This window comes from Hermetia illucens, chromosome 1 (assembly GCF_905115235.1).
Source record: "Hermetia illucens chromosome 1, iHerIll2.2.curated.20191125, whole genome shotgun sequence".
NCBI classification, from domain to species: Eukaryota; Metazoa; Arthropoda; class Insecta; order Diptera; family Stratiomyidae; genus Hermetia; species Hermetia illucens.
The window spans coordinates 182794525-182822296 of record NC_051849.1 but is presented as its reverse complement, the minus strand read 5'-3'; the positions used below and the strand labels follow the sequence as shown (position 1 = coordinate 182822296).

At 41.4% G+C, this 27772-nt stretch overlaps 2 protein-coding genes across 3 annotated transcripts in view; both read left to right on the top strand.

Moving 5' to 3' along the window:
• LOC119661475 (mucin-17) overlaps positions 1-27772 on the top strand; it is a 538210-nt gene that overhangs the window by 200600 nt on the left and 309838 nt on the right. For both annotated transcript variants that reach the window (XM_038070838.1, XM_038070837.1), the window contains exon 3: positions 14193-14293. In XM_038070838.1, coding sequence (XP_037926766.1) covers positions 14193-14293 — 101 coding nt within the window. The remainder of the gene's footprint in view (positions 1-14192; positions 14294-27772) is intronic.
• Positions 538-1553, top strand: LOC119661478. The gene is made up of 2 exons (XM_038070842.1): positions 538-632; positions 688-1553. The coding sequence occupies exons 1-2, from the start codon at positions 588-590 to the stop codon at positions 1480-1482; spliced, it is 840 nt and encodes a 279-aa protein (XP_037926770.1). The 5' UTR covers positions 538-587; the 3' UTR covers positions 1483-1553.

Genomic DNA, 27772 nt, shown 5'->3' with positions numbered 1-27772 from the left:
GACGACGAACGACCAAAAAATGATCGAAACGCCCCAATCATTCTCGAAAACAAATGGAATATGAATACTACATATATATGGATATTGTAAAGTCTGAATAAATACATTGCAAAGTCTGGCATGAAAACAATGCGTTGATATATATTTTTTTCAATTATATTACAAGCACAGAAGAACAGCGTAATGAGATTAGATCAGCTCTTAAGGGGGGACCTGCAACTATTATCATTTAGGAATTATTCCATAAAATATATGACTGTTTGTTAAACAGATATAATCCATCCATCCAAAATTGGCTAGGGCATTCTATTATTGCCTGAATATATTATAAAGTTAATTTTCAACAATGATTGCTGGCAAGGATTAAGTCGATATTTCAAGCTAGGCAATATTGCTTTCTGCATTTTGTACCCCTTGAACAAACTACCCCCTTAAACAAGCCTTGAAAGCATTTATATTACAAAAATGCCAGCAAAACAGTTCCTCCTTCCTTATATAACATCGATAAGCGAAAATGATATAAAAGCCAGGATCAATTTCAACAAATTGCATTTATTAATTTCCAGGACGGTAGTGAATATTTGACCATGAGGTTTTTCATATTATTCACTGTCATTGCAGTTTCATTGCAGGTACATACATGGGATATCTAATTTGCTTTAATTTTTTCACTTTTTTTTTCTTCAGATTGGTGAAGCATGCGGAGGCCGTTCCAAACGCCAGTCAGTTCCGGTGATACCAATTAGTACACCAGAAAACCCTATATTCGATATATCACCAGCTTTAAATATTATTGAATCCGCACAGAGGTCATTCTTGTCAGCCCTTGAGAGTCTCGCTACTGTTGGTTATAATGCTACCGAGGGAATCGTCAATCAACTACGCAATCTACGAAGTTCTTTCAGTAAAACATTAACGTCCCATCTCAACCAAGCTATAGAAAATATGAAAATGGTTATTAACGGAACTCGGGATGCTGTTGAGAATGCCATCCAAAATTCTGAAAATCGATTGCTCTCCTTAGAGAAACAGGCCCAAAAAATTGCTGCATGTGCATCGGCTAATATATCTGATACCAGAAATGCAATCCGAGATGCAAAGGATATTGGTTACAATTGCCTTGCAAATAAACTCAATGAAGGCATCGAACAGTTCAATGGATTGGTTGAAAATCTGACCAAGCAAGGAACTACCCTTTTCAGTATACCAGATCAAATCAATACCTGTAACCGACGACAGTCAGGAATATTGGATGTGGTCGGAGCTATAAATAGAACCAACTGTTTAGCAAATATTCCAGTTAAAGTGAATTCGGATGCTGCTCAGTTCTTTAGCACCATTACCGGGTCTGTGAGGGACGCTGCATTATATGCCAACTCGATTCCAACAGCTGCTTCTCAATGCGCAATTAACGCTGTTGGTACTATTGACAGATTCGTAAGGAATATGGTAGATTATGTAGCCAACTGCTCAAGAAACTAGGAGAGGTAGTAGTGCGGGGAGATTTGCCTCTTCCTTCTATATGGATGAAAATAAATTGTCTATTCAAATAAGATGTGTTGTTCGTTGTAACCGAAGAGTAGATTGATAGTTCATTTGGAGTACGTTCGTAATTCAAAGTTACAGCCCGCTCAGTGCAGTCACTTTTTTTATTAGGAAAAGTTCTTCTGCGCTAGGTTGCAGCAACCCGTAGAATTGGTTTCCAATGACCGTCAATATTAGGTATCCTCCTTACTAGAAATGAACTAGCCTTTGCTGCTACTTCTAGCGCATAGTCTAAGTACCCATTAAAACTCAACTTGGCATCACCACCCATTGTCACCCAAGTACAGTTATGCCATTTGTAACCATGATTGGTTGGCGTGAATGGTTTCCTTTCCATAAAATTCCCCGTCGTCGGAACCGTAGCTCATCCGCAAAATAAATCAACGTTGACTCCTCTGAACATGATGTTCTAAAAGATGGGTCCCAATACGGAACCCTGAGGAACACCTGCTGTCGCAATGTGTCCTTTCGGTTTGTCGTTGCAATGTACCAGAGAAGCCTCTCCTAGAAACAACCTTTGATTAACCAAGCTAAGTTACCAAGGGCCCTCCTCGGCAGAATTAAAGGTGTTGCAGACGTCTAATGACGGCCATCACCTTCTTTGCCAGATTCAGTGCTATTGCTATCGAATCGACCATAGAACGGGTGCACCAAAACCAGAGCCTTGTAATTTTTGATGCGGCCACAGATTTCTCGTAGTTCCTCCTTGGTAACCACGGCAAACAAAAAAAAACGTCCTGTTGAACTATTGTCCAAAGTACAATTTCCTTTTGTTTTGGAAGAAGAGCCGACGGACATGTGACTTAGGGTAATTTCTGCACACATATCATGTTTATTACAGCCTTGTAGGGAGCACCCCATCCGCGCGGCTCTCTGAAGCAATTTCGTTTGCTTTTTAAGGCTACTTAGAAAATCTCGGTACTCCTATTACATCTCCTTGTGTTCCGGTTTTCTCCTCGCTCTGATGATTTCAGTATTTCTTAAATCCACCAGTAGTTTGGTTTCCTACTGTGCCTCACATGCTTCAATTACGAACTGACACATTTAACTTATCTTTTCCATTGTTGTTTCCTGGAGGTTATGACTTCCTTCTAGAATTGCCAGGAATGTCTCCTCAGTAGAACAGCCTGTCCTATTATAGTGTACCTTCGAATGCAGCTTTCTCCATTTATTATGTCGGAGATAATGGCCTAATAGTCAGTTTAGGTACAATGTTTACTAAACCGTCAGACCATCCCTCTCTCAGCGAAGTACTCAGATATGACAGATTGATCGTAACTCTCTGCGTCGGAAAGTGGCTAGTACAATGTGTAGTTAAACAAAGATTTAAAGCAGGATTTGGTCTTTGGTGTTCGTCACTTGGCTTTCACACTCTAAGGTCCATGCGTTGAAATCTCCAGCAATTATTTTTGGGGTTATGATTCAACACCAAACTCTATAGTATCTCCTTACTTTTTGCTATTGCTGCAGTTAGAGGAGCTCAGAAGCTTCACATGGGAACGACGTTGATTTTTGTTCTTATAAAACAAGAAGAATTAAAAGAAGGACGAAGACGGTTAACGGTTTCGTGTCAGGGCAAAAGCAACTTATCAGACGCTACCTTACTTATGCTGTGGGAGCAGCCTGACGAACCGGTTCTTAGATGTTATGCGCTCCTTTTTATAATTTGCAAAACTAAACATGGGTGCGAATTATATCGAACGTAAATCCGCCGGCACTTCAGACCAAAGCTTGGCTGGAGCTAGACAATTTTTGGTTAGGTCCTATGGAGGAACCCTATGTCATCCAGTTAATATCGGATCGGACCAAATCGAAGGCAACTTACTCCCACTCTTTCTGGTCCTCGAATTCCTCTTTTAGTGCTTAAAATTCAAAGTTTAAAAATTAAAAGAGGGACGAAAATGGCTTAAAGTTTCGTACTCTTCAATTCCTAAACAAAAATTGTCAGCAGTTGAATTCTGTAACAAAGACTCTCTGGCCAACCTGTCTGTCGTTTGAAATTTGCTACTGGCCAACAGTGGCTATATAATCGCCAAACTGATGGTTGGGTAAGCTCAGGGAGACGAGATTGTACTCATTCTGTCAACTGCTTTAAAATATTTGATCAGGTAAACTGGTGCTGGATCATTTCTTGGTGATTGGTCCTATAACGTAAGGGAGGATAGTCTCGGTTGGAATATCGAAGTCTCCGTGTTATTCTGCTTCAGTAGTTGCAGATCCAATGATCTCTTGCCTGATGGACTGCTCTGCTAACTTCGATATAATTTTCCGCATCGCGGCTTGTAATACACGTAGTGCGAACATTTTTGAAGTATCCTTCGCGGAACTCGACATTTACTTTCACTCCCTGATTTCGAGGCTTTGTTCAAGGTTCAGGATCTTGATATTCATAGCTGGTACATTTTGCATGATAGTCGAGTGGGAGAAGGTAAAATAAAGCATTCATAGCCACTGTACGGTATAATCACAAAGCACTCATGATGCCGACATATGTTGCTTTTTGTACTCTACGAGGGCTCGTCGTATTGTAGTCTTTCCTCAGCGTAGTCCACAAGCGAGCTGAAAATGAGGGTGGGAAATACTCTGGGTGTGTACATCCAGAAAACTAAGTTCGGTTGCAGCCCCTATTGCAGTAGTTTGGCAGGTATAGTAAGCTGTACTGGTTTTCTAGACCCGCTCTTCCACGTTTTCATTTAACTAAGTTTAGCATCTAGCATTACGTCCAGATTTTTCGTACTAGACAGCAAGACCAATTTCTAACCTTTCAGTCCGTGGAGGTTGAAGTTCGGTATTTTGGTTGTCGTGGTTTGGCTGTCCGTTCTACTTGGACTAACATTGATTGAAATTGCCTCCTGTATCTCATTGATGATGCAGTGTCTTCAGAAGCTCATCCATAACCAACAACCACAGGATAATAGAAATGGCTCTACCTTACTACTCATTGAATATGGCAACTACAATTAAATGTTTCGTAGTGCCTTTTGGATAGACTCGTTTTTATCATCGGTGCAATGTGAAGGAAAGTAGCAAGTGTGCACTGTTTGTAATGAACCGTCCGCCCAATAGTCCCCACCATATCGGGCTATGTTAGCGGATTCGTTTTCCAGATATCATGCTGCCCACGCTCATCATTTTTCACCATGTGCTTCAAGTAATAGCTGTTTTTTATGTATACATTGAGAAATTTAGTTTTTAAGGTTTTGTGTAAAACAAAACGTTATTAAAATCGGTTTACTGCCTGTCTGCCCGTCTGTCTGTCTTTTTTTGTCGGCGTTGAAAGGTTCAAAACCTACTGCAGGCTTCTGCCATGCAGTTATGTGACACTTCTACTCACTAAAACCAGCTCCTTTTCACTCCACTCTCCTCACAAAACTCCTATAAAGTATTGCGTCGCGGGGCTAGGTCCGCTTTTAACTGTGGCTCATTATGGTTCTTTCTCTTTCTTGTTTTGACTCCAGCATGAACTCCACAATATTTTCGGGTGTTAAGCGCCTGTATGCGACCGCTTGTTCGGTGCGTGGTAAACCTGGCGCAATCAAATATGACATACTCCGCATTCTCAGCCACATCACCACATCTTGGGAAGTATGGTGACTCGTCATGACCAAATCGATGTAAATAAACACCATAACCTCCATGTCTACTTAAGAATAGCGTTAACTCGTACCATAATTCTTTGCCCAAACCATCTCCGAATATCCGGAATGATGCGGTCTGTCCAACGACCAGTTTGTGACTTGTCCCATCTCTTTTGGGACTATTTGATAGATTCCTACCGTACCAGCTGCCGTCGAAATAAGCTAGACTTCCCTGCTGCATACATTTTGTCGTAGAGTCGACGCCTTCATTCGCCATGATGTTTATGGGGAGCATCTCTGCTCTGCTTCTCCTGATGTTGTCCGATACGCACTGCATTCCCGGAGTACACTTAGCCGATACGCCATTCCCAATGTTCTGCATTTTACTTTGTTATTCAGAATAGTTTCCCAAACTGGAGCTGGGTAGAGTAGCACGGAGCTGACTACCCTAGAATGCAGAGGACGTCGACTTTGTTTTGGACCACCAATGTTCGGTAGTATCCTCGAAATCGTTACAGCGATGGAAGACGCTTTAGTTGCGGCGCACTCAATGTGGTTTTTGAAGTTGAGCGTTCTGTCAATCATTACTCCCAAGTATGGGAGCGATGATTGGGAGTAAAGTGTTCATTCACCAACTATGATTTTCACAGTTGTGTTCTTTCTCTAATGCTCATTAGAACTATTTCTGTCTGTCTGTTTATCCGTCACATGCATTTTTCTCTAAGATGCTTGTAGCGATTCAGACCAAATTTGGTGGAAAAGTGGGAACAGTAAACACTCACGCATACAGTGAGTTATATAATTCTAGATCGAACTTAAGGAGGGGTCCCCATATATGCAAAAGGGGGATGTACATTTTTTTCCCCAAATATAGTCATGTGGGGTATCAAATGAAAGGCCTCGGTTAGTTCTTTCCGGAGGCGGTCTAAGTTTTAAGATTTGTTGAAAAGATCTACCCAACCGAAAAATCGGTCAAAAATCAAGAGGCTGCATTCACTATATGGTGCTTACGCGCCGAAATACCCTCCATACCGACATCTGTTCAAATAAAGTTAATAATAGTATATTACTATAATTTTTAATAATTGATCTTACCACCACAAAGTTATAACAGGTCAAAGCTGTCGTTTGTTTGCAGATTCAAGACTTTGAATGTCAATATCACCTGCGTGTGGATATTCTTGCATGATATATGCATATATTAGTACTACGTACCGATGGGACAAATGCACACTCAAATATCTTTATAAAAGAAATACACAAAACCTTTCATACCTGAAGCGTCCCCAACTTGTTTAAGTGCTACGGAAGATTGATGGCTGAACTGTTCACTATTTTAGCAAACACAAAATTGAATTAAAAATCGAGTCGAGGATAGGAAAAGTGCCTGTCTTAGTTCCTACGCTAGACAGGTTCGTCAATAGTTGGTTCCAAGCCGATTCTGATCATCTTTAGGATAGAGTTCAGCTGACTTCATACCAGAGGTTCTATTTTCGGAAAGGCGCACCAACTCCAGTTGGCTCTAAGTCGAGGGCAGTTGCTGTGCTTTCGTCCAATTGACCTCGTATACTTACCAGCCGGGGGTTATAGGACATTTCATGGTTAGATTTTAGCCCACTGCAGATTGTACAAATTTATATGTAACCAAAGGCTGTGGTTGTACATAATAGAAAAGATTAATAAAGAACTATCTTCTAGATAACGTCCTTATTTCAATTTGGTCTGGGAGCAGTGACAGTACGGGGTAAAACCCAGATGAGACTGGGGGCTACCCGTACAGGTATACAAACTGGAGAAGCTAGGAAAGTCCTACATGTACTGCTGCACTTTGGGAAAGAGCTCCCAAAGTGCATGATTGAAGTACTAACTCATAACATTTTCGGTGCAGTCAGTAAGATCTATCGGTTTTTCCCTCAACTGCAACCCCTGCATTTCGGTGACACAGCCGACGATCTTGGCGATGTCATTAGTGTGTGGTGCTCGTCTGTGGCTGTAGCTTGTCGGGCCTGCAAATGGTAAATAGGATTCGTCGTGAACGTTGGATTCAGGATCTGATTTTTGAGAGAGTTTCTAAGCTTTTGGAGGAAACATAATCATTTTTTTGTCGGCGGCTCTAGTTGTAAGCTCTGTAAAATCAATTGAATTTCGGCTTCTTCTGAGGACGTGAGTGCAACCAGAATGTTTGCGTCAAGAGGCAAGGGAGGCAAACTTTGATGTCTGGTAAGCAAAAGCTCATGGTATTCTTCGTGGAAAGAAAGAAACCTTAAAATACGGATTGCTTGAATAGCCTAATGACAATGATATGCTCATGATTCATCTTGGTATCTTGGACCTACTTCTTGTTGAGAGCGTGGAGACGTTCTTAACTGTATATGATCTTATAGATTGTCTTAGATGTCTCTAGTATGACTATCGTTCAATAGACAATATCGAAATATTGCCAAGTTTCTGGTATCGTGACGCCCAACCCTTTTAGGGTCCTCTGCGTTTTGTGGGTTTCTTCACTTTGGTAGGTGAAATATGAAAACTTTGCCCCGTCAGTTGCTGATGGTTTACTCACAAAGATTTCATTACTTTTCTTGCCAATGATTGTAGATCCGCTTTCGGTTTTTATTCTCAAAGCGGAAATAAGTTCTCTCTCTGCACGTGTTTGGCCATGTACTATCATTTCGCGGTTCTTCCGAGAGCGTTCCCTTAATTTTTAATAGTTTTTGAATTTCAATCACCCTCCCGTTATTGCGCTTAAAGATACGTGCCTTTTCGTTCAAATATCAGTGGGGAAAGGGGGATCAAGAATGGCACTTATAGTTTCCAGCGAATTTTCATGAGCAAGGCACTGATTTCCACAACTTATCCTGCAAAGATGGGCTGTAGAACCCTGGAATATTTGAACTTTTTTTTCTTAGAAGCAACAACAGAATTCCCGTGTTTCCCTATTCCCGTAAACTAGCGCAATTTATTGATTTTATATTAATCACTCACCCTACCTAACTTAATCAGGCTCTGAATGCATTTTTTTGTTGTTTTGACGAAGGTATATGACATTCGCTTTTCATACAAACTCACTAAACACTAAATTCGCAAACGCTTTGCCAACCAGACACAGAGAATAAAGTAGATATACATGTAGGAAAATTCGCGTCCTGATAAAAAGCAGACCCTCTTCCTATTTATTTTCTTTTGATCGAATTAGGCGACTCCCTAAGGTCCATTGCCCTATATCCAGTTATCAAAGTTCGTATGAATATAAAAGCATGTTAATATGCACCGGCATCCATATCCTCCAATGTACTTTAACTATCAAATATCTTAGGTCTCACCCTTTGAATACGGATATAAAATTATATGGGCTTTATCCGCCTCGAGTATCACATCAATATCCTTGGAATAATTGCATCCCCAGGGGCCTTTCTCACCCCAGACACAATCCAGACGGACCAAAGTCGAGAAGAATAGTTTTCAATTTAATGGCCACCAATAATCTCGACTATTTTATGACCGTTTTATATGGCGACAAAACACTTATGGAATCGTCGTTATCCTTTTCTTCCTTCATACACAAAGAGACACATGTAAACTTACTTTGCCACCCCATCCTAGTATCCTCCGGGCATCATACATTGTCTCGGTATCTCCTATCTTATATTTTTCCGTAGATTTGATAAGTCAGCAGACAAATGCCGTAATAAAATCTCGCAAGTTGCTCATTGTCCTATCGATTTTTTTTTTCTTGTCCTCGGTACACTGGAACGTATTCTGCGCAAAAATAGATAGTATCTATTCTATTTCTGGTAAGTGTGAGTTGGTGCCTGGCTATATATATATGGTGTGTACCTGTATTTGTAGGTTCGGAGTCCATGGCGACCAATACTTTCTAGGTCATAGAAATGTTATCAAGTACGGAACATGACGAGGAGAAAAATGGAGTTTATCGGTTCAATATGAGTAATTACATTGTTTTGGAAATGATTCCAGTGGGGTGTTTCTGGGAACTTATGGAAAGGATGTTTTCAGGGAAAATTTTGAACAGTTTAGAGAAGCGTTTTGGCAGTTTTTTTCGGGACTTTTTACTAATCGCGTATGTTTTCAAAGATGATTTATCCATGGAGTGGTTTATTGGCTCCACAATAAACTTACGAAAAATATCCCTAATCGGGAAAGTTGGGCTAAATTTGATATTGGTATAGCGAAATGGAGATATGACCCTAACTTAAGAGTCTTGGAGAGATAATACCACCCGCCTGCAACTGAAAAAAATGCTTAGTTTCCTTTACTTCCCTCTTACGAATATTTAGGTCCTAATCAGCTGGATTACTGACGAAGCTTAGAATGATGATGGCTCATATAAAGCTTCGTGGTTTAGCCTGTATGTAGTTGTCCATACTATTTTTGGATAATTCGGTTGGCGTTTGGCTTTCCAGAATCCTGTAGAAGACTTCCGTACGTCTCGCCACGCATTCCCCAGTTGTTTCTACGCTTCAGGATAACTTCATATCTTTTACAAAACAGCTGTATGAGGACCCGAGAAGGCATTGTAAGAAACTGGATTCAGTTCTCCCAGTAACTCTTCCAATGCTCTGTGTCCCCTACATCCGTTGTTTCTCCACAGATCTAATCGAATTAGTCTATGAGCTGCTCTCATTCCAGTGCTTTGAATAAATATATACAGTGGCCGCAAATTGAGTAAAGCATTTAGACCTCCGCCGGTAATACCCAGATACACAGCTCTTTGGAGTGGCTAGTTTACGGTGAAAACCTTAATCCACCACACTGCAGATGCATAAGCGAACATCGGCTTAATAATAGCAATGTATACCCACATTACTACCTGAGGTCTAATTCGCCATGTCGAGGCAAACGTCTGGCTGCAAAGCCCATAAGCTATGAGAACTCGTTTCAACTTTACCTCTACACGTTTGTCCCAAGGAAGATTTATATCTCGAGAGATTCCAAAATATTTCACTTCTTTGGAGAGTTGAAGGGTTGTACCCCTCATCTCTGGGAGGCAAAGTCCATCCATTGTTTAGGATAGTGAGGGATCCTAATTCCGCATCGACTTGATGTTGGAGCCCAGCTTAGGCTCTATTGGCGGTTTCACTTGGATATAATTCGCATCCTTCACGTGTTTTTGCGAATATATAAAGGAGCGTTTTCCATCTGTTGTCACTTACGGTCACGCTGTTCCTAGGGCAGAGGTGAGGCAGCGTCTGATGAGTTGCCTCTGCCCTGGACGAAACCGTTAATCCCTTTTTTAAAGTCCATCCAGTTTTCTCCATTTTGTGAATAATACCATTTTGGTTTTATTTGGATTAACTGAAAGTCTCCGCCTGAGGCATTAACTGTCTATCAAATCAACGGCGCCTTGTATATATTTGTACACACCGTGCCAAGATGCCGATCAACAGCAAGCACTGCCACGTCATCAATATAAGCTTGAGCGTGTATTGGCAAATTTTACAGTTCCCATAGTAGTGAATCGATCAACATATTCCACAGAAGTGGCGGAGGGTAGCCCTTGTGGTTTCTGCTGTTAGTTAGTGATCAACACCCACTTCAGCACACAGCAACTCTGCGTTAGCATAACATGGATCCACTTAATTAAAGCATCATCAACACCTTGCGTTCTGGCAGTACCACAAAGTTTTTGAAAAGGCGCACAATTAAACGCCCCTTCAATATCCACGAACACCCCCATGGAGTACTCATTCTTCAGAGTTGTATAGATAGAGATAGAGTATCTTTGAAACCAAAGATTGAAAAGCAGACTCACAAGATTTTTCATGCTGGTAAGCACGTTGGTTTTCATTAAGCGGGTGCAACCTAACTGCCTTCCCAGGAATGTGACGCTCAACCAGTCTTTCCAAACCGTTCAGCAAGAATGAGATCGAGCTGATCTGTCTGAAGTTGTTTGGATTAGAATAGTTATCTTTCCCAGGCTTCGGTATGAAGACTACCTTAACCTTCTGCTAAGAGGTAGGCATATAGCCCAACGCAAGGCTTGCTAGAAAGATATTTCTTAGTAATTGCTCTAAGTGCTCCATATCCTCCTTTAACATTGCTGGATAGATGCCATCCATGCCAGGTGCTTTGAAAGGTTCAAAGGACAGTATAGGAGCTCTCATTTTTTCATAGGTAACAACCGCTTTCGCAGCATTCCAGTTCACTTTGCAGCACTTGCGTGTTGAAGGGGTTGTCATTGGGTACTTTGGTGAGTACCTCGGCCGTTTTTCCAACGGTCATCGATAAGGTCTCTCTGAAATTTGGATTGGTTCAAGTGACATTGGCAGTTAGTTTTGCCACGTTCTCATAGAACAAAGTAAAGAGAAGTATTGGCGTGGAATAGCTCAACTTGATATTAGTGCTGTGTACTTAAATTTCCAGATAAAAGTGTCAAGACTGACCTAGTGCTGTTATCGAGAAATATAAGTTAGGTGCTAACGTGTTAAGGGCCTTATCTTTTGCGGAAATTGCTTCCTGATGTCATCCATTCTGCAGAAATGTGGGTTGATGTTCCTAGCAAGGAGGTATATCATAAATGCCTTGCATATGTGCAGCGATCGGAGCCCTGTCTATTGCATTGTCTCAGAATCTGCTGTGGTGGTCATTGCAGTAATGAGTTCCATCATCTGTTGTCCTTCCCGCTTGGGAATGTATTCTATTATAAGCGTTAGGGGGGACTCCAAAAAGTCGGTTGCCGATAGGAATAGACGCGCATTGAATGAGCGGCGGATTCATTTAGGGAAAACGATTTGAGAACGTAGCGTAGCTCATCAGAAACTTACTCTTGTAGCTAGACCAAAAACATTTTGAAATTCTTTTTTTACTCAGCCTTTAAGTGGGCATGGAGATTTTCAATCCTTTCCCCAAGATTGATAAGGCATGAACTCCTGAAAACATAGTCTGGAGTGGAGTGAACAACGCTGATTAAGCATTTTAAGGTTTTGTAGAAAAAAATCTCGCTAAAATGACTCAGTCTGTCTGTTTGTTTGTTACACGCATTTTTCCCAGAAAGTGTGGTAACTACGGATATGAAATTTTTATGTATTCGAAATAGAATTCATCACTCTATGGGACCTAATTTCTGTTGATTTACAGATCATTAAAATGGAATGTGATATCAACAAAAATTAACAGTTTCGACACCAAGTTTTCTTGGGGGTGCAAAACCATGGAAGTTTCTCGATAGATTTCTACCGGGTGCAAAAAAATTGGGTTTCAAAGTTCAGAAATGGAATTTTCGATTATGATAGAAGGACGTGGCTATTTCAGAGCACTCTTGAACTCGATGAAGAATAATTGAATCATGGAAGACGATTTTATGCGGTGTGCCTGTTCGATCCGAATCAAACAGTCATCCAATATGACAATTATACGAAGTGCCTCCTCATCCCATTTATTTTCCTGACTTGGTGCAATTCGATTTCTAACTCTTCCGATTGCCTTCTAAAGCTTTACCTAGCATTTCGTTCGAGAATGGGGTTGAACTGCGATCTCGGATTGACTAGCTCCTCGAGCCATAACTTGGGGACTTTTACTGTCGGGGCATTGGGAACTGAGATCGACACCTAAATATTATTACATAAAAAATCCACAAAGCCTATTACACCTACGCCTACTTCGATCTTTCATTAGTCCACTTTATTATGAAAGATGGGGTTGGAACTCATCAACAACTCTTCTTCTAGATAACGTTTGGATTCTTCCTCTTGCGAAGATGTTTGGGCTCGACCGAAAAAGGGATCAACACGACGGCAAAGGATTCTTTGAATTAGCAACTTCTCTTCCACCTCGTCCGTCCCGCTGATAAAAGGAATTCCTCGTCTTGAAGGCTACGTAAGGCGAGATAGCGGGGCACTTAGCCCGAAGTGATATGTCAAGCGGTGCCATGCTATTTCTTTGACGACTTGGAGATATTTTATTGATAAAAAGCGGTGGCGCTGACTCTTGCAGATGGGGAAAGGCTTTAGCAACGAGAAATATACGAGTCATTAGGAGAATGCCGTATTTCGTGCATGTTGCTGCCAACATGAGGAGCAGATAAAATGGTATCTTTGGAATTGTTTTTTTTAAACGGCTCTTGTAGAGTTGCTATTTCCTCATGCAGATAGCTGACAATACTCCTGTGTATAATTTAAATTTACTGCCCTAGCTAGTTTCATTTTGGGTTTATCTGAATTTTGCTCTAATAACATTTGATTATATTAGGCTGAACCCTTGCAATATATTTTTGCGTATTTGTCGGCTCTCTGTGATTCGGTTTCCGAAAAATATCTATTATGGAAGATTTTACAGTCTTATAACTCTATTATTTCTTTTTAGCCTGTAATTGACCCATTTGTTAGTTTTATCAATTATTATATATACACGAATTTGTGCAGTATCCCCACTCACTTAATTCTCCCTTCTTTGTTTTGGGCTCTAGGGAAGTTCGAAATTGGCATTGATTTCGCTAGAAAATTGCCTTCAAATCAAGTGCAATACTAGATATTTGGAAACAACCCACTAAGTTCCAAAGAGCCTTCTTTGTGAAGCGAATTCTAATTGAGAATTTTGCCTACAATTTCCTTTCGTCCCTTGTTAATTCCATTCCCAAAACAGAAAAAGGATGTTTCATGTAAACTGGGAATATTAAGGATAAAAGTCACGGTCCCTAAATAGAATAATTTTCCTATCTTCCATAATTTCAAGAATCGTGAAATAATTTAATTTGTCTTCCTCCTAATTGCTACAGTTTTTTTCTGCTGTACTAAGTCATCGACAAAGTCCGCTTCTCCTAAGGAAAAATAAAATAATTAAATTGTCTCCTGATGTTCTCATTAACATTTTAAAAGCTGTCTGTCCCTGCGTGCTCCATGCTAAGTACTAGGAAAACAAACTTTTCCAGTAGTCCTTCCAAACGCTTCCAACTTCCACCGATCTGACTGGGTATTTTTGCTCTTTAAGATGTAAAATTTATAGTTGTTGGAAAGCGCTTAGTGTCCTTTTTTATTGCTGATTGCTGATTTATATTTGTTTGTCTTTATATACATATAGCCATTTTCATGTTTCTTTTTTCTATTTTTCTTCCAGAGGACGGTCATTTAGCAAAGATAGTCAGCAGAGCTCACAAAGTGACTTGAGTTTGTCTGGCGGATCGTCTAAGCATCAAGTCAAAGCATCGCCAAGTACAAGTAAGTGAAGCTAGTTTTATAAGAACACGTAGAATAGATATGTCTTCTCGCAACGCCTCGAACACCACTTTATAATGTTAACTGAGCTTATATAGTCACATTTATATTACCTAACCCATCAGAAACTCTTGGATGTGTACTAAGGGCTTACCAGTTTCAAAAAGTCATTCCTCATGCTTGAAGAGGGTGACGAAGGGGTGAGAAAGGGAGGGATCGACCGGAATCCTTCACTGCGCAACTGATTCGTCAACCGAATAGAATAGCTAGTATTAAGAGTCTGATAAATTTTATCTCATAGTGTACATAGAATCACATTCTTGCATGCTTTTAGGCGAGCTGGAAATAAGAAGAGCAACTTTTCCATTTCATATTTCATTTTCTACCTCTGAATGTAGAATAAGTATCTATTGCGATTTTAGATACAACGGCATTCATTAATCGAAAGTACTTATTCATCTATAGCCAATTACTTTAGCACATTCGCGATTCAATAAGAAAGAAGCTACTTCGTTTCTCAATCATCACAGATACTGCAATTTTTATCTGCTCCCTGGGGCTCGCGAATATTTTTGAACTCCATAAGCACGGCCTATAGCAAACAACTAACGAATACAGTTATGTATGAAAAACTCCCAGCTATTTACCTCTAAAAATAACCCAAAATACCTTTTTACGATATTAACAATTTACCTTAAATTCAATTTGCAACCTTTTCACCAAACTCTCTTGTATTTCATCTGAAAATTTATATTCTCTCTTCTATGAAATATATCTATTTAGAAGCAGAATCCTTTGATGCCATGGATGCTTTCACTTGAGGATACGGGAGCATAAGGAATGAACGGGGTTATGTTTTGATCCTTTCATCGATAACAGATGCTTTGGGTAATTCTACTTTCTTCAAACACCTTAGCCATAAATTGGCACAGATATTGAGAGGCATGTGTTTCGTTTCTCCTTTCAAAGCCTCATCCATGAACCTGCACAATTTATTATCTCAATTTGGAGCAGTGATAGGCTTTGATCTTTGGTTTTTCACTTGATGAAAGAGGGAACTCATTGCAGAGAAGAGGGTTTTGAATTATTGCATGGGTAGAAAACGATTTCGAGGGATGAATGTGTTACCTTGGTTCAGCTCTTTAAAGGAGTTAATAATACATTGAATGGGGTTACAATTTATCTGAGGTGTTGGCATTCATAAAGCTGGATTAGAGCTTAGTATACTTGCTTCCAATGAGTTGGGAATGTTTGACAAGAAAGTATAATGGATTTGTATAAATTGTTCGTGTCTGGTATTCACAAAGTCAAAGGAATCAAAATAATAACATGGTACCTGGCATAATCTCAGGATTATTAGTGCTTAGTGCCAGCTAGTTTACTGTCTTTTTGTCTCTTTTTTTTACTCGTTGGAAGGTGGAGAGGTTCAAAGTCTACTGCTGATTTATTAAAATCATTCCCTTCTCTTTCACTTACCCCGCACGATTGTCTTTACAGTATTGCTTCAGGTACAGGAGCGGTGGTTATTCATTAGCTCTCTCGTATTTACTATTTTCCATCGAAATTCTCCCTCTCTCGACGGCTTAGGTGAACTTTTCCATCACTTTCCAAGTTATTTCTGAAGTCACATACTATATTCCACAATATTTTTGGCAGGTAGCAACGCGCGGCGGCAATTTTCACCTTCGCTTTGTATGCGTCAATTTTATGATATTAAAAAACAACATGCTCAACATCATCATCAACGGCGCAACAACCGGTATCCGGTCTAGGCCTACCTTAATAAGGAACTCTAGACACCCCGGTTTTGCGCCGAGGTCCACCAATTCGATATCCCTAAAAGCTGTCTGGCTTCCTGATCTACGCCATCGCTCTATGTCAGGCAGGGTCTGCCTCGTCTTCTTTTCCTACCTATTTCTACCTATATTGTCCTTATGGACATTCCGGGCTGGATCATCCTCATCCATGCGGATTAAGTGACCCGCCGGATTTTATCCACAACCTGAAGGTCATGGTATCGCTCATAGATTTCATCGTTATGTAGGCTACGGAATCGTCCATCCTCATGTAGGGGGCTAAAAATTCTTCGGAGGATTCTTCTCTCGAACGGGGCCAAGATTTCGCAATTTTTCTTGCTAAGGACCCAAGTTTCCGAGGAATACATGAGGACTAGCAAGATCATTGTCTTGTACAGTAAGAGCTTTGACCTTATGGTGACACGTTTCGAGCGAAAAGGTTTTTGGAAGCTGAAATAGACTCTGTTGGCTACCAACAACTGCGGGCGGATTTCATCGTCATAGCTGTTATCGGTTGTGATTTTCGACCCTAGATAGAAGAAATTTTCAACGGTCTCAAAGTTGTAGTTTCCTATCTTCATTGCTTTCGTTTGACCAGTGGGATTCGATGTTGTTCGTTCTTTCGGTTTTAGCGTTGACGTGGCTACCATGTACTTCGTCTTGCCTTCATTAATGTGCAACCGTGGATCTCGCGCCGCCTGCTTGATACGGATGAAGGTAGACTGTGCACCTCGAGTTGTTCTTCCCATGATGTTAATATTACCAGCGTAGGCCAGTAGTTGGGTGGACTTGAAGAGAATCGTACCTCTCGCATTTGCATCGGCATCGCGAATCACTTTCTCCAGGCGGCTTCAAAGTCGATGAAAAGATGGTGCAACTAATGGCCATATTGCAACAGTTTTTCCATCGCTTGCCACGGACACTGCAGAGAGAAAATCTGATCTGTTGCTGATTTGCCTGAATTGAAGTTTCTTAGGCATGGGCTAATGATTTTCTAGGCGTATGGGGCTATCCGGCCTAGCACGAGAGCGGAGAATATCTTATAGATGGTACTCAGCAACGTGAAACCTCTATAATTGGGTGATATCTCTCTTTTTATGTATGAGACAGGTAATGCTCCGCTGCCAGTCGTCAGGCATTGATTTGCTGTCCCATACTTTGAGTATCAGTTGATGGACCGCTTGGTGTAATTGGTCGCCCCCATAAGCGACGGGATGAGTATTTTGATGAACTGCTGAACAACCAAAATATCGGCGAGTTCCGCCAACTGAAGACGACGGACAAATATTGCCACCACCAAGCATAGAAGAAACAGCCCGTGCAAATCATCGGCTTAAAAGCCATAAGTCGTCAGGAACCGATGGAATTACACCGATAACCATTTCCCACTTATAGGTGTCGCGGAGGGCTGTGTTGTGGATGGCTCCGGTATTCACTCTCATCTGATTGTCAGAGGGGATTGTAGGTGGTGTCGTAATTCGAGCGTGGAGCACCATGCCAACGATATAGTGGTCCGAGTCTATATTATCCATAATGGGGGGGGGGGGGGACGTACTGACATTCATCGAAACTGAAAGGTGGAGACGTTCAATCAGCACTCGTGGTCAATTTGGTTGAAAGTGGTTCCATCTGGAGAGGCGCACGTATGTTTGTGAACCGCTTTTCGCGCGAACCAGTTACTTCCAACAACCATTTCGTGCGATACTGCTAACTGAATAATGCGCAGTCCGTTATCATTGGTATCCCTATGTAAGCTATGGGACCCGACGTATTGCCTGAATATGGGCTCCGTCCCTATTTGACTATTGAAATCAGACAGGTTCAATTGCCTCGTAGAAGGCATCCTTCTCCGATTCTGCAGTCTTCTCTCTAGGGGCGTGAACGTTTATGAAGCTTATATTTCTAAACTTGCCTTGCAAACGCAGAGTGCATAACCTTCCGCTTATATTTTCAAAGCCGATAACAACAGGTTTCATTTTTGGGCTGACTAAGAAACCTACTCCAAGCACATGATATACTGAATGGCTTCTACAGTATATGGTGTAGCGGCTTTCTCCAGCAAACCGGTCCCTGTCCATCGCATCTCTTGTAACGCTGTTATATCAGCCCTATATTGGGACAGGGTATCGGCTAGCTGCTCATCAGCTTCATCTCTGTACAGGGAGCGCACGTTCCATGAGAAAATGCGCAAATCGTTATTCCTTTGTCGTTGCTGACGTTGCCACTATGTATTCGTCTTGCCTTCATTAATGTCTTGTCCTTTTGTCGTTTTGAAATCCATCCTGTCCGAGGCTCCTGTTGTGACTTCGTAACTTGGATTTTCCATGTAGCCCTATAGAACCCCCAACCTGGAGGACCAGTCGGTACATTTTGTCCAGTTTTCAGGTGCGGGAGACTCGCCTTCATCCTTCTCCGTCCACAGTTTTTCATGGAGGTGGAGATAGGGTTTGATAGTAGAGCTGTTGATGTTGGTTCTGCAGGCGTTTCCTAGGTTTTATGATCCATCGTGGGTACCAATCCACGTTTCGCCCTGCGACCTATGCTACTCTTTGATCACTCCTGCTTGCTTGGACCAATTTAATTTTTTTTTTGTTCATAGTTGTCTACCATCTAGAGGAGGAGGCCTTGAAAGAGCTCCTCAAACTTGGACCATGCTTTTACGATTCAGCTTTTATGATCATTGTGGAATTTCTCCTGGCATCGCTCATAAGGTCTTAGTAGCGTGCCTTTGCGTTGACCATTTGAAAAAACACAAATTCAACAATGTCAAGAGTGGTGATGATGCAAATGCCTCCGTTTAGTTAGATATCCTAACGCTTGGAGCTTTTGGGTAACAGTGCAGCTCACTTTGCATGTGCTACTCCCATATAGCAACACGGAAAGAATACTAGGATAGAACAGATTCAACTTGATCTTAGTCTTGGGATAACAGCATTTTCAAATTTTAATAGGGCAGGGAAAGCGGATCTAGCGCTATTAATGCGTCGGGTGCTGCTGTCGGCAGAAACTACGCTTCCTAGATATACAAATTGGTCGACGCCTTAAATGCTCTGCCCATTAATGCAGATAAGGACAGCACGATGACCCGCCAGACTAAGAACCCCCAATCCTATTTGCTTCTCTTTTCAAATCCAGAGCCAATTGGCTAGTGTTCATCAGCCAGTGGGAGAGAAAAAAGATATCATTAGCGTAGACGAGGTGTTTGAAGAAAGATGACATCGTCCATTGAATTCCTCCACGTCTTCCGAACAAGGTAGCATGAAGATCGTCACCGATAACATCGGTGACAGGACTTTATACTATCCGTTTAATTGTGACTGTCTGGTCACCGGTGGGTATTGTGTTACAGTAACTGCTTTAGAATTTTCCAGTTTTGGTCAACGTACACATTTAATCGTCGTTTGCTGATCTCTGTTACAATTTTGTCGAAAGTACATCACTAGCGTACTCCTCTGCAGGTCTGCCAGTCGATTTTCTTCCTCCCAGACTGCCGATTATTTTGTGAATGAGGTATCTTGCTCGATTTTAATCCTTCTACTTTCGTGAGGATATGTATCGGTTGCCGTATTTCATCTCAATCATCTGGGAAAGTTACATCTGTTGTTTTGCACTAGCATTTAGTGGGTATTGGAAGTATTGTGCCTACTGAGGTCTTACGTCTTAGTTATTACTAAAAATCTTTTTCTCTACAGACAGTCGTTTGCGGTTTCCATTCTTGCCTGTGTTAATTTACGATGCTAAATATCGTTTGGAAGTAATTTCTCTTAAATTTTGTCAACTTTTACAATTCTTTCGTTATTCAATTTACTCCGGTTTCGTCTTTCAGTGTACTTCTTTATCAAATCCTTAATTTGGGTTTTCCGTTGTCGTAGCGCTTTGTTCAGTTAGATGCCCTGAGGTCTACTCTCAGGCTTTTGTTTTATCGTGGAAATTCATATTTTAAACTTCAGAGCCAGCTCCTTTGGTCAATTTTATCTATGCAGAAAATATATTTTGTTCTTGCAAATACTTGGTATCACAATTAGCACCGCGAAGGACACTCTCTTTCATAATATTTATTGAATCCGATTTCGATGAGTACGAGGTTAATTTCATGGTTTCCGCATCATGGAAAGTCTATTGAGCTGGCAGCTAGATTCTTGTTGCTGATAAAGTGGATAAACCTTGGTCGTTCTAGTTGAACTAGTCATGGAGACTTTGCTTTTTGATGATTCCTATGTATGCCTCCTTTTGTTCAAATTTCGCATTGAAATCCTCAGTTGAGACGTTTATGTCAAGACTTTCAGTAGTGAGGAGAACTCGTCTTTTGGAGTATGCCAGTTGATAAATCAAACATTGAAGACATTTAATTTGACACAAATCTTAGATACTCTTAGATCCCACGTTGGGCGCCATTTGATATAAGCTAAAAAATGAAGAAAAGAAAAAGACTTCGCCTTGGGGGCCAATGATTCAGACATTTCCTGGGAGCTGAGTATTTCAGGTTCTGATAATTTGCATTGCTATTGGTAAAATTACCTCTGAGTGGTACCTCACCATTTTCGCATGCCAATACCCAACTAGCGCTAAATTCGTTTTATCGCCTGGAATCTGCTAAGCTTGCTGCCTATTAAGTGCGTCCCTCTACATCGAGAGATTGTATCAACATAATAAAAACGTTCATTTAATTTTTGATGATGATAAGAGGTCAATTATACTATTATTTAGCTTTTTTGACCATTTTATATCTACATATATAAAAGAATTAATTAATTAAAAAATTAATATGCATATCATGCAGTAAGCGAAAATTTGCTACATTCCAAAAATAAAAACGAATGCACAGATACGCACGTACTTTCGAATGTAAATATTCTTCGGTCTACTGATTTTCCAAAACCAAGAACAGACACCTGCACATCGAAACTGTCATTCTCATGTGCTCTAGTATCTCACCAAATTCATCTATTCTCATCACATATTCCAAAAAATTACACATGCTTTTTCGATTTCGCGGCTATGGAGCCCCTACCTGTGAATGCAAGTTAGCAAATGTATCTCTTTTATGCTCAGATATAGCCAGGTATATCTATATATTCATATGTGAGGCGAAGTAGTTTTGTAACCGCTTCAAGTAGTTGTATTGTTATTATATGTAGTACCTTGTACATACATGCGTCACTTGTATGCTAATCAGTAGCGATTGCATATCACTGAACCTAGTGCCGGTTGGAAGTTGTCCCTCACTGAATTCTGACGGCCTGGTATTTTCCTTAGCATGTACAATGTCTCAAGACTGTTTGCCAAAAGTATCAGTGTGAGAAGTTTTTGATATACATATACATATATAAATATTGAGTTCAGGTTGAAAAAGATGGACTTTATGGAGGGTTACCAATTGAATTCTATGCTTAATTTTGGATGGTTCTTTTTGAAATAGTCCAAAATCTTATTATCCATTTACGGAATACAGGAAACTAAACTATAGATAATAAGTGAGTTTAATTTCCATCCCGTTCTTGGCGGAACATCTTTCTTCCTTGTTGCCCCATTTGCAAATTCCTCGATTATTGTTGTTTATAAAATAATTTTTCTTCTAATAGTGATACGATATCGATCATTTTTTTTTAATTAATAAAAATAGGTTTTCCCAACCAACCGAGTTATTCACCACACATCGCTGAACAAGGCTCGAAATAACTGATACTTCAATATTGTTTATTACCCTAGACGATGTTTCCACCTTCTTGACGAGTACCTCCCGAGTCTTCTGTTAATATATATATGATGACCATTTACCCCTTGGTGGCCATCGCTTACGGTTACCTCAAGCATGCTTCGGCTTCCTCTAAGATTTCGCAAGACGTGCACTCCTTCCTTGGGACGACCTAGATATTGCCAGCTATCTTAGGAAAGTAGATTCCACGCATGACATAGCCGGCAATATAAGCGTCGCCCCACCTTAATGTGCAACCTATACATTGCCGCTTTCGCCTCCAGATTACAATGCGTACTACAGACTCGCACTGATCAGCAGAAGTAAAAGAGACCCGGAGCTCCATACCGGCCGCTGTGTATGTTTGACATGGTCGGGACAGTGCTCGAGAAGCTCATCAGGAGGATTATCTGAAAGACCGCTCCCTGCTCTATGAGACGCTAGAGAGCCAGAGGAGGATGGAAACCACGTCAGGAATAGCACATCCATCCATCCATCCTAGGGCTAGACTTCTAGAACGCTTGCTACGATAGTTTGCCGAGACTCGATATGACCCTGGAATGAGTAAAGAGGCAGATGGACTGCGCGGCTCATCAACTATTTAGACCCGTGATTGAACCGAACGTATGGTGAGATTGATTACTTCCTTACCCAACTTCTAAGCGGGTATGGAGGTTTTCAGTCTTACCTGCTCAAGATTGTATTCACTCACCCTACTCCCAAAAAAGGAGAAAAGTACATTGCGTACTGGTTCTAAACTTGGCAAGGCAAGCGTACTCTGATGATACGACGCAAACAAGTGTTAACGAAGACTTGGAGCCTTCGAGTGACGGTGGGGATCACCTTTCTGGTGCTACTTCCATCTGGAAACACAGTCTCAACTTGATCTTGGTGTAGAGATAATTCCTTTTTTTTATTTCCGGAAAGGAAGCGAAAGCGGACTAGTGCTATTAATACGTCGGGCGGTGCTAGCGTCGGCAGAAGCCGTGAAGGATTGATCAACGTCATCGATGCTTTGTCATTAATACAGATAGGCAGAATACCATGACTCTACACACTGAGAACCTTGTCTTTTTAAGGGTTTGTGTAAAAAAAAATCTTATTACAATTAGTTTACTGTCTGTCTGTCAGACTGCATTTTTCTTGGAAAGCGATTGACACCTAATTTGGTGGAAAGGTGGGAACTGTGAACCCTCACATGTATAGTGAGTTACATCATTCTACGTCGAATTTAAGGGGGTCCCCATCATGTGGGGTATCAAATAAAAGCCGGTCTTATTTTTAACCGGGGGGTCGAAAGTGATTATTTCTTTCACGAATCCATTCTCAGAAACTACTCAATTTAAAAAAAAGAATAGGCTGCCGCTATATGGTGCCTAGGCACCGAACTACTCTTCATATTGACATCTGTTCAAATAAAGTTAATAATGCAACTCTTCTTGCCTGTCTTTCCAAATTGAGACCCTTTTAGTCAAAACCCACGACCTGGTGAGAGAGCAACCAGCATAGTCGATATCTTTGAGGAAAAATGCCACAGTTCATTCAACTGCCGCACGTCTTCTGGCATGCACAACGTCACCGATATCAAAAAGAAAGAAAAGAAATAATATACAATAATATACCACTTTGTACCCTCATATGTCACTCTTATAATAGTTATTAGCTTTTTCGGAATGTTTCTCCTGCGTAGAACACCCGCGAATTCACTCTCTACTTGTAATATCTATAGCTTTCTCAAAATCGATGAAGACAGCTGTAGCGAAAATTTAAACTTCGCGCACTGTTCCACAATGACCATTAAGGTGATGACGTGGTCCATGCGGGAGGGTCCGGAGCGGAAACCAGCCGTCGATCCAGTTTCAAGATGTTTTTTGATGCTACCCAGAATTATTTTGGCTATTATCTTTGCTACGGCAGGGAGTACGCAGATACCCCTCAATTGTCATTACCCTTCTTTGGATACTTAACGATCATCCCCTTCTTCTACTCTCTGCGAAAGGTCTCTTGGAGTAGCAGATCTGCAGTAACTGCAGGTGCAGCGATAAATAATTCTGCGTTAAGATCTTTAAGTCTAGCGGCCTTACTCCGTTAGAGTGCATTGATGGCCCGAATGATTTCTCATGTGCTTGTGGGAACAGTCACTATCCGTATGTTACGGTGACTAACTATTCCATCCATTAGAGGCGGAATTTCATCTGATGTGATGTGGTTAAGTACGGCGGTGAAGTCTTTTTTCCACCTTTTCAGCTGCTCGCCATTGTGGATCAGGAATAGACGGTTAACGTCTTTCGGTCGATGTTGGACTTGAGACCTCCAGCTTGCGACAAGTGGCGAACGCAACACGAAAGCTAATGTGAGGTACCATGATCTCTTTCAACGCCTGTCTTGTAACGCACATTCAGGAGATAACTTTTAAATCCTTTTCTGATCGCAAAATGGTCAGTCTGACTGTTCGTATGGTGTCAGCCGAAACCCAACCCCTCTTATGGCAAGCTCTTTGCTCGAACAATGTGTTACCAATGAAGAGGAGGTGGGAGATGCAGAAATTCATTAACCTCACATTACCGTTACAGTCGCCAAGATCGTTTTCGCCATCACATCCTTGGTACCTTGGTATTCAACTGAACGTGTAACTGCTCGTAGAAAGCATCCTTCTCCACTATAACGGAAATCTCCGTTGGTGCGTACCACTATAAAATTGTGATGCTCCTTAACCTGGCCCGGAATCTTGCGGTAATATCTCCTAAGTGAAGAGAGAGCGCCTTGCGGTAGTTGTCAACATCAACCCAGGTGTTACCACTCAGCTTTCCAGAGTTCAAAGCCACATTGCCATCAGTGTGGTAAGTGCGAGAGGATTTCTCTCCAGATTCTCACGATCTTCTACTTTGCTTAGGCTCAGAATGTCCAGCTTATCTCGTTGGACCCCCCCTCGAGTTGGAAAAAGCGAGCATTCTGAAGACCGTCGTCGCCGTTATCGAGGAGAAAAGAATGCTAGTCTGTTTTCGATAGCCAAAGGTTTTCGGAGTAAAATTTCAAAATTTGCACGGTAGACTTTTAGTGTATTTTTAAGTCCCAACTCGCAAAGCGTCTTTTGTTAAGCGGGTCTAAATCCACGCTGCAGCTCAACACAATCTACTCCCCCACGGGTTGTTATCCACGCTCCGTCTACTTGCCTCCTCTCAACTTTCTTTTCCTACTTGGACCCCGTGCATCAAGGTGGATCAATCAATTTGAACGGTCACTTTTCCATTGTAGCAGTTTGAAGTAATTCAGATGTCCCGGCAAGTCACATTTTAACGCCTGTTTTGTGGAAAATTGAAGTATTTTTAAGCTTGAACGCCATGGTACAACTGCACACCGGAAATTGTTTTAAAGATCTACAATATTTCTTCTCTCGTATTCCGACAGCGCGACTTTGTTGGAGTCGGATTTGTATTCACTTTTCTACTGAATTTTATAAATCTAGTCACAAATGGCACTGATTGAAATCTGATCAGTTCGTACCAGCAATGCAAGCAAGAATCGTTTCTTCCATGTTTAGTGGTGGCACAGTTTGTCCATCGTCCTCAATTGGCGGTATTTCCAAATACTCAACCCATCATTCCATTATGCCCATACGGTCGAAAGTTAGATTTCCCTTTTGGTCTTGAGTATATAGCTGCATGTTGCTGACTTGTTAATAAAACTTCCGTACTGAGCGCTGCTGCCTCTTGAGTTTAGACGGCCGTTGGTTCACCTAGGTTTCTTTTTTCGGTTCGAGGAGTTGCTCCTTGGTGTGCCCGCCTTCTTTAAGATTGCTGGATTACTCGGTATACAGTATTCCTTCATTCCATTGTTAGCCTACAATCATCGTCGACCAAAGGCAACGTTCTTCAGACGGTTGAGAGGCTCATTTATCGAAACTTCAGCGCAACTGGTAGATGTGCGTATTATGGCACCTCTTTGCCTCTTGAAGGTAGTACGAGGGATCTTCTTGTGGATGCTCCCAGCATTTACTCTCATATCATTGTCTAAGGTGTTAGAGGTGGTGCTGTTGTTAGAGCCTCAAGCACCTCTCTAAGAAGATGGTGACCCAAGTCTATAGCTGTGAGGTGACGGCATTCGATTAGGACGTGATCAATTTGGGTAAGAGTGGTCTCATTTGTATTTTGTTTAATAACTGTTATCAATTATTCCTAAAATTTATCACAATCAGGGTATATATTGTACGCAGGACTAGAAACCAGCCCACTCACAACATTAGAATAGACTGATTATGGCCTATGTTCGAGGCCAAATAAAAGCAGCAAGACCGTTTTCCGGACCTTTCTCCCTGATTAACCTTGAAAGGCAAGGGTCCATCTTTTTATCATGCATCCTTTTTAACTTAGCTCTAAAATAGTGATCTACGACGCTAAGGTGGATGTTAAAAGCATTACCCTTTTCAAATTCACGCTACTGCTGGCCTATACTGACTATAAGAACGCATTGGTAAAAACGTTCCAAGGTGTACAAACTCCAACTTTGAAATTGTTTGAAATTTTTCTTATCCGGGGACGGAAGTTACAATTAACAACATTTACGATGACGATCTGCACACGGCTGGTAGCAGTCAAGAAAACCTCCCCTCGAAAGGTCTGTTCATAGAGCCAAGACAATGATCATGGCAGTTTTTAAGGATTAAGAAAATTTGCGAATTCTTAGCCGCGTTTGCGAGGGAAATCCTGCCAAGAATTTTGGGGTCTTTACAGGAAGATGAACAATTCCGTAGTCTATATAACGATCAAATCTACGAGCAATATCATGATCGTTTGTTTGTGGATAAAATTCCGCGCAATAGGCTATTGTGGGGGGGTTGTCTAATTTGTATGTGGAAAGATAATTCAGAGTCCGGATAGCTGAGTGGTTAGAGCGCAAGGCTGTCGTACGGAAGGTCGCGGTTCAAATCTCCCTGGTGGCAGTGGGATTTGTATCGTGATTTGACGTCGGACACCAGTCGACTCAGCTGTGAATGAGTACCTGAGTCAAACCAGGGTAATAATCTCGGGCGAGCGCAATGCTGACCACATTGCCTCCTAGTGTACCGTTATGGTCTTGAATGAAGTGCTCTAACACACTTCAAGGCCCTGATCCAACATGGATTGTTACGCCAACGATTATTATAAAGATAATTCAGCTCGAGAACTGTGTAGGAATAAAATCTACGATAAAAGCAGACGTAGTAGACGCTGCCTAGGCTGAAGCGATAACGACGTCAGGGCGGGTAGGAACTACGTTTTTGGTAGTTTAATGTAAATATTTATCGAGTTGACTTAATTCCACGGTCTTCTTAAGACTGAGAGAGCTTGGAGAAGCAGAACGGTGCCAGTCTATACTGAGTGCATGGTTCAGTATTCATACAGATGGATGCAAGACCTTATCCTCCACCTAACTTTGGAGTACGGCACCCATGTTGAAACGTAACAGCATGTTTGACGGCCGAAAGTCTCTTTTCGTTTGGACGTAACCACAACCCCCATGGAACTCCCACTAGGGGGCCAACCGTAGTAACCGAGATGAATGCCCATGAACCAAGAATTCTCCTGAAACATGTGAATTCAGGGGCTATTCCGATTCCCTTGGTAGCAGTACACTCCTGGTAAGGTTTCGTGACCTAAAGCCACTTGAGATGGGTTCCAGTGCAGACTCGGGTTTGGTCTTTATTAAGCTTTGGAGTATTCTCGCCCACTACATTACAGCCAGCAAATCATAGCGTGTACAACGTTTCCCGGTACCACCACATGGAGGTTTTCCTCGGCCACTTGATGTTGGTTTAGCCGACAGGATTGCTGTCCCGTCTTCCTCGCCGCCTCCTCAGAGTACTGACGGATAGGTACAGGAAATATCGGATTGATGGGCCTCAGCAAGGAACTGGGATGCTTGGAGTTCTAGACCGGACACTCGTTGCTGTGTGGTTGATGATCATGGTGGATAGGTTACGGGTTGTCTACTATGGCTTAAATTACGGAAATA